The sequence below is a fragment of the Lissotriton helveticus genome, chromosome 3_1 (genome assembly GCF_964261635.1).
Source record: "Lissotriton helveticus chromosome 3_1, aLisHel1.1, whole genome shotgun sequence".
Taxonomy (NCBI): Eukaryota; Metazoa; Chordata; class Amphibia; order Caudata; family Salamandridae; genus Lissotriton; species Lissotriton helveticus.
This window is the reverse complement of record NC_136061.1, coordinates 1,836,765,922-1,836,779,716: the sequence shown is the minus strand read 5'-3', so window position 1 is coordinate 1,836,779,716 and position 13,795 is coordinate 1,836,765,922. Positions and strand designations below refer to the sequence as shown.

The following is a 13,795-nucleotide window of genomic DNA, read 5'->3' as shown; positions in this document are numbered from 1 at the left end:
TATGATCCACTGGCTCTCATATCTGTATGATATTGTTTTAGTCAATTTTATTTCATGTTTAGCTCTGTATGTATATTTTACTACTGCTTTCATGTCAAATTGTTGAGTAAAGCTTCTTGTATGATGATGATGATTAATACATGCCAAGACTGAATTTTCTAGGCGATATATCTATAAACAGCTCACATTGGATGTCAGGAACAGTCTCCATGTTAACAGTAAACTCTATCACCATGTGCTTACGTGGAATTGAAGAACTATTAAAAAAAAAACACAAAACTAAATGTAAACTTAAAATCAAAAGTTAGTATTACAGTAAGCAAACTGTCAAGTTTTAACTATGATAGAAACTACTTCTGCAACTTTAAAAGGTTTCTAATCAGGGATAGAGAAATAGAATACGCACATTTTCATTTAAGATCATTTATGGACCCACAAGACTTTTTTACTCAACTAAAAAACTGGATGATGGACTATTTTCCACAGGCATGAACAAATACGCGAAACCTAAACATAAGGATAGGTACTACCTGCTATGTAAAACTGATCCCGAAGTTATAGAATAGTGGTGCGTAACCTGTGGTCCTTGAACCCCTAGGGGTCTCATGACTGCTTAGAACATGAAATAATAATAACAGATTAATAAAAAATATATATAAATAAGCAAAATGTAAAATAGAAACCATTCTGTTAGTGCAAATACATTTGAAATTGGAGGCTAAAATAATATTTCTATCCTCAGATTGATTTGTGGAAGCAGTGCAAATCAAACAGAACATATGAGGAGCCTCTCATGTAAATTTAAAATGTGTTTTATGAAGGAAATATATTATTTATTATTTTGTGCATTTGTTAGGTGAATGCTTGTATATGCATTTTTGTGTATTGTTTTGAGGTTAAGATCATCGAAAGTACTTAGGCCAGAGTCCCTGGCTTCCGATTATCCCTCATTCTCTTGATTCTAATAATGATTACAAGGGATGCCCCGGATTCCAGTAATAATTAAGATTAAGGGCTCAAATATGTTGTCATAAAGGAACAGTCCCAAATGAATTGGTTCCAGAATAGTTTTCAAACGAGTCGGTCCTGTGAGTCCAGGCGACCGATTACAATGCTTCCCAACATCTTTCGGTCGGACTCGCATTGACTTTAATGGGAGCCTCTGTTCCGAACAAGAGCACAGACTCCCATTGAAAAAAGGGTTGGTTTTGGAAAACCTTGCACCCTGTGGCGGGCACCCCATGGTGCACACCACATTGTGCATGGGTAGGAAGAGGGGTCCCTTGGGTACTCCCACGGGCTACATCCGTTCGGCTCAGTATGAAGGGGAGCCCGCAGCAGTCCCCCAAAGACAAGATTCAGGCAGCCGTTTGGGGCAAACCGAATCTGAATGGCTGTCTGAATCGCTCATTGTAATTTCTCATCCAGAAACTGTGTTCATAGAACAGTACGAATCAAGTCTGAATGACTCGGGCTGTCTGGATGCCTTTCGAAACCAATTGGGTCTGCTCCAATGGTTTCCAGGCATTGTAATCGGTCCTTGGGAAATCTGTAGATTTGGTAGTAAACAAGGGTTCCGAATCGGATACTGCAATACCGAATCCCATCTGGAGCCTTTCCTAACGAAATTGTAATAGGGACCCAAGGGGGAGTACACACAAGGTTAAGAACTGTTGTTAAAGAAAATCTATTATTCATCTAACCTCATTTGAGAGGCATAATCAATAGAATCAAAAGCACATTTAGAAGCTACATAGTTTCAGAACAGAACACAAATCAGTATATTTAGTACAATATATACAGTAAATATTTTCTGTTAATTATACAGAATTCTTTGAAGGTCTCATAATAATATTATAAAAATGAATAAAACTTTCCTACTTTTAATACAACTGCTGGACAATATCGCAAACCTAGGCAGAAACACTACAAAGTCACCAGTCATGGCACACTTAGCACAAAACAATTGTCTTATATCATTATTGAATCTCATATGCTGTAACCTAGTGTATGTTATATTTGCCCCATTTTAAGATAGTGAGCTGTTGGAAAGAGGGAAATAATTGCTACAAGCATTGTGAGACTGCTCTATTCCTAATTTCCCATTTGATTAATCAGGAATGAAGAAAAATGCTCTGAGACCCGAAACTCTACTTTCCTACCAGCAAATACTGTGGTGCCTACTGTAACAAGCACATAACTTCAGCTCTACCAGCCTTCTATTGAACCTGGTGGAACCCAAAGACTGCTTGCATGTTGTAATAGCTACTCCTCGGGCTCTCCATCATTCTGTTATTGAATCTTCACTTTCTTGAATTAACACACTGGTCAAAAATCAATCTGTATTTTATTGTCTGAAAAAATGTAGCTTTGGAATACAATGAATGTAAGCTGCTCATGCTTAATTTAATGTGCAAATAAAGTATTCTGATGTATTAGTTGACATAACAGGTACTCTGGAGTCAGGGTGTGAATACGAACCAAAGCCGCTGATAAAATTCAGCTAACACCAGCCGATATTTTGGGGCTTGTAATACAGACCGGACAAGCGTGTCTCCCATAAGCACTTCCTGCAATAAGGGTGTGAAAAATTGGGTTGTGGTTGAGTGGGATGTTAACGCTGCTCAAGCAACAGCGACAATCCCAGTCAGGGTGAACAACTAAAGTCAGTAAATTAACCTATGCTTAACCCTCTGATTGCTTGACACAAACCAGTCAGAATTGCCTTAGAGGCAATGTGTATATGATTTATGCAGCACAGGAACAATAATAACATTAAAACACAACACAATAAAAATCCCATATCAATAAAAAAAAATAGAGTTAATTGTAATAAATTATTTGTAATGGAAATGTCAAAACCGGACAATCAATGTAATGTTAACAAACAACTCTAAAAGTTTAATTTACAAAGAACCACTGAATAAAGAAAAGAAGATGATACCTTGAAGACGACACCTACCCACAAGAATTTTGAAAAGACATTCAATTATTACTGTTCAATCAATAGGCTTTGTTCTCACGTTCTAGAGTCAGCACTAATATGACTGTATCATTTTCAAGGTGCGCGGGGGTATGCCAGTTTTTTTGTACACGGTACCAACCTAGGTTGACACTACTTGGAAGGGTTTAGGGCCTTCCCCTCAGCCCCCTTTTTGCTGCACCTCATATCTAACAGCGAGTTAATTAATTGTTTTTGTGTTAATTCTTAGCAGTGCGCCCCTCTCGTGAAAACCCCTTTCTAGCCAACCTTCTGTGAAGTAGGGGAGGTTTCTGGAGAATTCTCTTTGAAGTGCTTGGAGTTTCCTGCTTCCCCTGCCCTGGCACCAGGCTGGTTGCATGAACAACGAAGTGGTGACAAGTCCTTTGTGTGAAGGCAGGGCACAGCCTGTTGATAAGCAAGGAATGCTGTGCCCAGCTCGCCCCCATCCTGTCAGTGATGGCCCATCTAGGCACAGCTAATCCTTCCATTGTGTGGCTGTCTGGAAGGAATAAACGAAGTCCAACTGCTAACTACCCCAAGTCATGTTATCCAGTAGCAGGCTGCTGGCACGAAATAGTTGATGCAGAACAGTGCCATTTTTCTAAAAGTGGCATTTACAAAATTGTAAATCCGACATTACCTTTAAAGAGGATTTTAAATACCAATTTCTCAGACACCAATCATAAAATATTTATATGTTTCTACTAAAATGTTAGCACATATTAAATGTAACATGGTAACCCAATGTAATCCTAAGAGAGCGCTAGGCTTCACATATTAATATAGGAGTTTTTCACTACAAAGACATGTAAAACTTGAATGTACATCTCCAATCTTTTAATTGCAATGCCCCCACCCTATGATCTGCTACTGCCTCCTCAAAGTAAGTTATATGTTACAAAAAAGAGAGTGTCAGAATTGGCAAGGGATTTATTCATCCAAATTCAATTGGCAGTTTAAAAATGCATTAAGGCTGCAATGGCAGACATGGGACATGCTTTAGGAGACTACCTAAATGGGTGGCACAATACGTTCTGCAGGCCCACCATTAGCATATAACTAACAGGCCTGTGTATATTGTATGGCACGTTACTAGGGAATTGTGTCTAAATTAAATATGCCAATTCAATGTGAGCCAATGTTAACATGTATTAGGAAGTGAGCAAAAGCACTTTAGCTCTGGTTAACAGTGTTAATGTGTACAGAGTATTACGGCCAACAAAAATTAATTCAGCAGAAATAGGAGTGGTGAAGGCAAAAAGTTTAGGGGTGACCCTGCAAAAATAGTCAAGTCCAACAATGGGGAGAGGGTGTCTTCCATTAGCACATTTTGAAATGATGGTATCAGCCGCCACATTGATACTTTAGGCTGTGTCAGACTACTCAGCAGCACTTTACCTGTTCAGCTTTCATTCACCTGGAAATCTCCAGGCTTCACCCTTCTTCATTTCCGTGATGGCAAAAATGGCCCTGTTGAGCATCCATGGAGTCTATAAGGGGGTTTGAGCATATTTTTCTGATATTTGGATTAACCTGCAGAATATACTGGGAGAATTCTGCAACTTAATCCATTTACCTTTGAAAATTCTGGCAATCAGAAAGAATCCTTTAGTACGTATCATTGACTCAATATTATGTTCAAAATATCATCGTGAAAAATATAATTAACCATAAAATCATGATCCTATACATATGATAATACGTACAAACATATAAAGAAAAAAATATTGTTGACACTAATATAGTCCAAAATAGACAAAAATATTGTTTTTTTAAATATATAGTTTAAAGAAGTAAATGTAAATATTGTAATAGATAATTTTAATTTAGTGTAAAAAAACATTCCATTAATATTTAATACTATATATACACATATATATATATATACTTATATAAACATGTGTATATATATATATATATTAATTATATAAATTAAGGGGGCAACACCAAATGCCTGCCCCTGCAGAACAGAGTGTAAATCCAGACACCCCGACACTAACTGGCGAAGATCTCAGAACTCTACAGGTGATTTCTAGTCAAGAACCTACAAGCTCTCAAGATTCGACATCTAATTTATTAGAAGTAAGAAGTTTTGGCATTAATCAAAAAACAGTACTCACAAAGTTCAAACCAAAATCAACTTATACACCTTTGTCCACCTATGATGCCATTGATGTGTTTGAAGAGGCAGTTAATCAAGACCTACTTAAAATGAGAACTGCTTCAGTGCTTACCCCAAAAGGCAACCTGACGAGAGGAGAACAAAAAGCACTGCAAGAATTACAAGATAACCAGGATAAAATCTATAAGCCCTCAGATAAAGGTGGTAATATTGTGTTGATGGCAAGAGAATTCTATACTTAAGAAGCATTCCGCCAGTTGTCAGATGAAAATTGTTATCAGAAGATCACAAAAGGCGAATATGTTACAAGTATTCATCAATATCATGACTTGATTACGAGATGGACAGACAGGAGCATGATAAATGACAATGAACACAAATTTCTCCCCTGCCCACACCCAGTAACATCTACCTTTTACCGCCTACTCATAATTCATAAAGATGCAAGGAGGCCACCTGGTAGACCAATCGTCTCCTCAATTGGTTGTTTGACCGAATCTATGTCACAATTTGTGGACTATTTCCTGTCAGACTTTGTAAGAACACTGCCTTCATACATACAAGACTCTACACACTTTATTAATAGTATTATGGACACTACATGGGAACAGGATATGCTGATGATTGTGCTAGACATAACTAGTCTTTACACAGTGATTGAACACCAGAAAGGATTGCAAGCTGTACGATACTTCTTAAAGAGAAGGTCAATTGAGCTGTCTGAACATAATGAAATGTTATTAGAATTTGCAGAGTTTGTTCTTAATAACAACATCTTCCTTTTTGATAAACAACACTATCGACAAATAAGAGGGACCGCGATGGGCACCTGCTTCGCCCCCAGCTACGCGAATTTATTCGTCAGCTGGTGGGAGAAGCAGGTGGCCTGGTCAGATAAGTACAGTGAGTGGGTGAACTGCATTATATCCTGGCATAGGTATATAGATGACCTATTTATCCTATGGAAAGGTCTTAAATTCCAAGCAGAGGCATACATTGAAGAACTAAACAAGAATTCACTTAATCTCCACTTCAGTGGGCAGATGAGCCAAGAAGAAGTATCCTTTTTAGATCTGAAAGTGTTATCCGAGATGGCAAGATTTGTACAACTTTGTTCAGAAAGTTAACAGCTGGAAATGCAATTTTAGAGGCGAATAGCACTCACCAAAAGAGTTTAAAAAATAGTATGCCATATGGTGAACTGCTTCACCTGAAAAGAAACTGTTCAAACAATGAAGATTTTGAAACTGCAGCAATAGAAGCCATCAATAGGTTTCAGGCAAGAGGATACAAACGTGATCTGCTGACCAAAACATTTGAGAAAGTAAACAAAATTCCACGCAGATCCTTATTGAAGGATAAAGAGAAACCTACCCAGTGTGAGATTGAACCTTGTAAATTCAGTACAACATTTTCTAGCGAAATCAGGGGCTCTCAGAGAAATTTTATTTCGTAATTGGCATATTTTGGAAACTGACCTGGTAATTGGCAAGGAATTACCAAAACATCCTCAGGTAACTTTCAGACGCAGCAGGTCACTTAAAGACCACTTAGTCAAGAGCCATTACGAACCAGTCCCCTTTATCCCTAGATTGAGCACCCTGACAGGATTTTTTCCATGTTCAAAATGCAAAGCATGCAGAAATAGCTCCAAAGTATTATCTTATTAGATTCCAGGCATGAAAGGCACGAAGAAAATTAACAAATTCTTAACGTGCAATACACCGTATTGTATTTATTGCCGGGTATGCCCATGTATGAAAATTTACGTAGGCAGTACGATCCATCCAACCAAACGCAGAATCCTGGAGCATGCTCACGCAATTGAAAACAAGGATCCCTCATACCCGGTAGCGAGGCACTTCTCTGAACTACATAACAGTGATCGCACTCTTCTCAAAATTTTCTGTATCGATCACGTTCCTATGAGTGAGCGTGGTGGCAACAAGGAATTGAGTCTGCGTAGACTCGAATCGAGATATATAATCGGTTTACACTCAATTATACCATTTGGGTTAAATACTGAAGGAGAATTGTCGATACACTTGGGTTAGTATGTTCTTGAAATGTCTGAAGTTGGAAGTTAATTAATGTAACTGAAGCTGAAAGGTACTGATTTGCCTCAATGTCTTGTAGATGAACCTGTACAAATCTGCATAAGGATCTTTTTGGATTCAATATAGAATTGTTATTTGTAATTATGACTTCATATATATTTTTGATGAATGAAGAAACCATGATTTCCTAAATGATATGTTTGAATCAAGAATCTTTATTGTCAATGAGTTCGCCCATCCAGGGCTAAATTATGTGATACAAAGTGGAATGAACTGCCAATATATAATGATAGCCCATACAGGGCTCAATTGTGCGCCATCGAATTGATATACATTAAGTGTTAATGAACTAATATAATTTGTTTAAAATACTATGTATATATTTGTTACATATGTAAATAGTGTATATATAGACATTCTAAGATGGCGATTATATCTACATTGATTAGCAGTCCACTTTTTGTGTTTATGGAAGGCTCCGAGCAAATAACGCGGGAGATTTGTAAATAAAATGGCGCCCGTTTATCTTATGTTAGATACAGTGGGAAAAAGGCAAGTATGCCGAAACGCGTCCTGTTTCTGTGAAATAAAACAGAAGATTTCAAATTTACCACGCGAGTGCGACCATTTCTTCAATCCTTTGGAGAAAACTTAGGAGCTGGTATATATATACGTATATATATATATACGTACATATCAAGCTCACTGGGGTGTCCTTTAATAAACCGCACTCAAACACAGCCAGCATTCCCACAAGCTTTTATTGGTATGGGCGGTTACATTCACTGAACTCGAGGCAGCTCACAAAGCTGACGCTTTTCGATTACTATCTTTTTCATAGGCTGACCGTCAGAGAGTGCACAAGTTACATTCTGGGAAGTGGAGTGACAGTTTCTATCCATGATTGGTGCACTCACAATGTTGCCATTAAAGCTCTGGATGAGCTCCAGGGGATGCAAACGCCCTCAATCCACGGTCTGTGATCCATGTTATACGGAGAACATACCTGTGGCTCCGTGGCCCCCTGATCCCGTGGTGGTGCAGGTTCCGGGGCAGGACAGCCGCATAATATACCAAGCTCACTGGGGTGTCCTTTAATAAACCGCACTCAAACACAGCCAGACATCCCCATAGCTTTTATTGGTATGGGCAGTTGCATTCACTGAACTCGAGGCAGCTGACAAAGCCGACACTTTTTGATTACTCTCTTTTTCATAGGCTGTCCGTCAGAGAGTGCACAAGTCCTCCCACTTTCCAAGTTTAGCGATATCGTGAGCCCAAACGGGCTACTTAGAATAAGTCACGTTGCATTCTGGGAAGTGGAGTGACAGTTTCTATCCATGATGAGTGCACTCACAGAGTTGCCATTCAAGCTCTGGATGAGCTCTAGGGCATGCAAACGCCCTCAATCCTCGGTCTGTGATCCACGTTATACGGCCGACATTCCTGTGGCTCCGTGGCCCCCTGATCCCAGGGTGGTGCAGGTCCCGCGGCAGGACAGACGCGTAATATACCAGGCTCATTGGGGTGTCCTTTAATAAACCGCACTCAAACGCAGCCAGCCTTTCCCATAGCTACCCCCCTTCAAGATGGATAATCTGTGTGAAAAATTATTTTGCTGTTTCCAACATCTAAGAAGGGTGGGGCATATTATCAAGAACGGCATTAAAAATTATCACGGGTTTAGCGGCAGAAAACTGCCGCTAACGGGTTGATAATGGGATCGATAATATACCCTTGAGAATTCCAATAGAAGTCCATGTTCTGGAGTGAACTTAGTCTTCTATTGGAATTCTCCAGGGCATATTATCAAGCCCATTATCGCCGCTTTAAACCGGCGATAATTTTAACGCCTCCCTTGATAATGTGCTCCAGAGTTCTTATTGCTTTGCGTGAGTAATTCCAGACAGTGGAAATTCAAAGGAGTACTGTTTTCTATGGTGTAAGCAATGAAAGCTAGTGTGACGATATTATCCCATGATGTGATAAAAGGTGGAGCTCTTCTTTGTCACCTTGGTTGTTACATCCATTTTGACACTTGAAAGCTTGGTTCAAAGTGTCAGTTACTATTGCTTCTCATGTTGGCTCCGTTTTGACTTTTGAAGGAGAGCTTGGTTCAAAGTCTGACAAAGTGTCATTTACTACTGCTTCTCAGTGAAAGAACAGTTTGCTTGTTTAAGAAAAGACTGATCAATGTATGGTTTTAACATTGTCACCTCCACTATTAGAAGCTATTAATTGGAAGCTCTCTGCAGAGCAGTGTCGTGTGTCATACCAAGTAAAATCATCAGTAAGCATGGGCGGATTTTGCGAATTGGCAGTCCGCAAAATTCGCGAACTCGCGTGAATTTTGCGGATTCCTTTTTTTTTGTGTTCGCAAGTGTTTCTGCCATTTCGCGAGGGTTTTTTACCAGTTCGCAAACGCGAACTTACTTGTCGGGTAGCAACGGTCGCGACCATGTTGTTTCTACATCTGGTTCATCACAGCACCCTCTGTTTCACCACTGCCACCCTCTGTTTCACCACTGCCACCCTCTGGCTCACCCATGCCACCCTCTGGCTCACCCATGCCACCCTCTTGTTCATCACTGTAGATTTATGGGGGAAAAATCACACCTGCCCTGCCTCAACTGACATGAATGAATTAGGGGCTGATTAATGTGTCACTGAATTTGAACTTCCAGGCTGGCACCTGCTTCCTTATCTGTAATTGCTTTCTGTTGCAGTGTAATTTTTTTTAACAGGACCTTTGTTGTATACTTGTAGCTATTCTCTGAGCCTGCTGTGAGGGTCAGAGCAGGGTCATAGAATAGTTGCAAGTAGGCAACTGAACTCTGAAGGGGCCCCTCAGGAAGCACTACAGCGAATGGTTACTAATGATAAGATTGAACTTTTGCACCTGCTGAGTGCTTTCAGTTTTGCAAAAATCCAAATATCCAGCAGCATCCACAAAAAGTAATCCTTCCAGGCACTACAGGGAATGGTTACTAATGATAAGATTAAACTTTTGCACCTGCTGAGTGCTTTCAGTTTTGCAAAAATCCAAATATCCAGCAGCATCCACAAAAAGTAATCCTTCCAGGTCAAGATCCAAATCAAAGTGACCAGCACATGAAGAAAACACTGGGAGGAGCCTGCTGGACAGGAACAGGAAGTTGGAGACTGTGGGGCACTTCCTTCCTCCCACCCCCGCCCCCAAAATGGACTCCTTGCAAAAAAAAAGTGCAGGCAAATGTCAACCTAAGGAGTTATTCTGATAAAAATCATAATTTTCAAGGTTAATGCTGCCTGCTGGTGGATTTCTTGTGCGAAATTGCTAATTTTGCAATCTCGCAATTGCGAGATTGTCGCTGCCCGCCGCATCTACGTGTTCGCAAGTGTTTACTCTCGCAAAATTGTATAGTATTCTAGTTGGCAAGTGCGATCAAGCAAAAAATCCGCTTCGCACGGATTTACGAATTTTTGGCAAGTTCGCGAGATTTCGCGGATTGCGAATTTGCTGAAAATCCGCAAAATCCGCGAGTGGAACGGATTTTACGCTCATGCTTAATCATCAGCACTTGATAACATGTTTACTCATGTTACCTTGCGCCAGCTCCTCTGGTATGTAGGTCATGTAGCAATATTTGTGATATGGAGTTTGTCTGCTTTTCCAAATTATTTCCTTTCATTCACGAATCCGTACTTGGGAATCAGGAAAAGTATAAATATTGAGCACCTGCCATGTGATAGACTGCTTAGCCTTTTTATTTAATTTTCGTAATGTCTTTTTATTTTTCATAGAAAGCTTGATCCTGAGAGGAAATTCAGTAGACTGACTGACATATGGAGTTATTGGTAATGTTATGCTTAAATGAAGATTGCAGTATCTGACCTAACTTTTTGTTGCTCATATGTTGGGAGTCCCGTTCTACCTACGTCTCTATTGGATTGTAGGTGCAATCTAGGTTTGTCCTGAAGTAGGATGAGGTCAGCTGGCTACTGGATTGTAATGAAAAATGTTGTAACTTATATAGTGAATATTCTACCTAGCCTGATTTAACCCCAGCCTCCAGTATAAGTCTTTGTTGTCCATCTTCCTTGGGTAGCTGTGTGTTAGAATCCCTTTCAAATGTCACCTCCTTATTTAAGTCCGTAAAAAGGAAGCCCATTATTTCTGGAAACATTGACAATCTATATAGTATTGTGGAGCATGTGCCAGAAGAATTAATTAATTTGAGCTAGCGTGTGCCAGAAGAATTAATGGATTTGAGCTAGCGTTTCAGGCAGTTTACCAAGATCTTTAATGTCCTCAATTTTATATTAGGAGCCATAATGCAAGTGTCTCTAAAAGCGCAGGGTGCTAAATGTCAGAGTGTATTTTAGTAGTGGGTTATTTGAAGACCAATGTCCCTGCACATGTTCCTACTCATTAAGACAGTAACCATACTAACTTATAATTTCAGATAGAAGCATATATGAACATGGGAAGTAATAATTTCACACAGAAAAATTATGTTTGCTTCATGAGAAATGTGATGGATTACAACATTACAAGAATATGTAGATATATTTCTTCTGCCAGTATGGCAATGAATACAACTGTAATAATCACAGTAAAATTATATTCATCATCTCAAAATAACGAACTTCAATAATCTGCATAGTTTACAACAAGAATATTGACCGCCACCAAATTAAGTAATCATGAGCATTAGTGTACTATCAGGATGCACTAAACACTGCAGCCAATACATTTTGCAGTTATAAGCCACTTCTTCCACTTTCCTTATCTTCCTTTGTTTATACGCATCCAATAATTCACTCGTTTATGTATATTCTATTGGGTTTCAAACATGACCTTATTGTGGAGTATGAGGATCACCAACATGTATCTAAAATGACATTTCAAATAACAATTATGGTTCCAAAATGAAAACAAGTTTCCCAACATGTATCGTCTCTGACTGATTGTTCTAACTGAATATCTTTAAGAAATCAACCAGTCTGCAGTTCATCCATGTCCATTCTCTATTGATGCTTTGAGGTCAAACAGACAAAACTGTAATCCATAAAATTTGTCATTGGGTAGGTATATTTATTCTGTGTGAAATTATTGTTCCCCATGTACATACTTGCTTGTAAACCTCAGAGTGTGCTAGTAAAAGGTTCAAGGAAGGGCACTTACACACCAGCAATAGTCTAAGCATTGGGCCATGGTATTCATTTCTGGCATAATCACTCTAAATTTAAACAAGATGTACAGTAAACAACAGAACTTAACTGAAGCTGACATTTACAATAATAGCTGAGTAATGTTGAAGAATGCATTAATCCCTGCTGCACAATCATAAGATCATAAGAATTCCAACCACATCAATGTACATTATCATGTGTTACCTTGACATGTCTGACAACAGCCATCCGGTGTCATCTGTATACTACCCTGAAAGTATCAGAGAAAGTTCAGTATTAATTTTGGTGACAGATGTCATACTTGGATCTGCAAAGCATGAAATAACGCACACAAGAGCAGGCATCAAGGTAGTGAATTGTGAAAGACAGTCAAATGAAGTTAATGTTGAATAAGAACAGAAGTACAGAAGAAAAAAAATAACAGAGTAGGTCAAAACAATATATGCAGGAGCGGCCCATACAGATTAAGTGGTGGGCGGTAGGGACAGGTGGGGCATTGGACAGATTACCACGACGGAAAATGTAATAAATAATGAATTTTCCGTCATCATTGTCTGTCAAAATCCCTCCCACTGTTCTTACCTTTGCGGGCCGTGGCTGAATAGATGACGATATTATTTAAACAAGGTTCAGGACATCATGCTTTAAAAGAGTCCATAACACAATAATGTCATTAATTTAAAAGTGATTTAAACTTGTTGTTGAGTTAAAACTATGTCTTAATCCTAAAAGTATGATAAATGATCAAGATCTAAGATCAGTAGCCTCAAAACCATAAAACATAAAATAGTACATTAAATTGGAAGTCTGCCTGTACCTGCCACTGAAATAGCCATTCCACGCCTTTTGGGCAGGGTTATATGATGGAACCACGCTTGCCTTTATCACGCATACCTTTGCAACATGGGCAATAAAACGTCCGCTTCATTACCACACTTTCTTTAGCACACAAGTCATTGTAACAACTTGCCTTAGGGAAGCGCTGGACTTTGGAATAGTATAATTTACTATTCCAACTCCAGTGTGTGCAACAGTTGGGAAGGTGTTGGACTTAAAATCCCAAAACATTCCAACAACCTGTTCCCTCAAGCAAGTTGTTGTGATGACTTGCGTCCTAAAGGAATGCGTGGTAACAATGCATTCATAGAAGTGCCCATGTTCCAAAGGCACTGCGTGGTTGTGATTGTGTGGTAAAGGGTGTTCCCTTTGTGCAGCAACCTCCAGATGACAGACAAAGGTCAACTGCCATATAATCACTACTAGCTCTCTCAGTTGTCTTTTTACAATGGGTAACTGATTGTCATTGGTAGGTTACAAGTTAAGCGGTGTCATTAATATGTTTGCCTTATTCCGAGCCAAACATGGACAATGTGTAGATGCTCTGCTAACATCTCCCAGACATTGTCTGGGGCCACACAAGGATCCACAGTATTCAGTAAATCACATCTTTGCTAGGCT

General features: G+C 39.2%; 1 protein-coding gene across 1 annotated transcript in view; it reads right to left on the bottom strand.

The window, feature by feature from the left end:
• The window catches only part of LOC144823881 (mucin-2-like), a 1,553,567-nt gene that overhangs the window by 138,333 nt on the left and 1,401,439 nt on the right, over nt 1-13,795 (bottom strand). Inside the window, exon 40 of the mRNA XM_078682769.1 lies at nt 12,542-12,587. Coding sequence (XP_078538895.1) covers nt 12,542-12,587 — 46 coding nt within the window. The remainder of the gene's footprint in view (nt 1-12,541; nt 12,588-13,795) is intronic.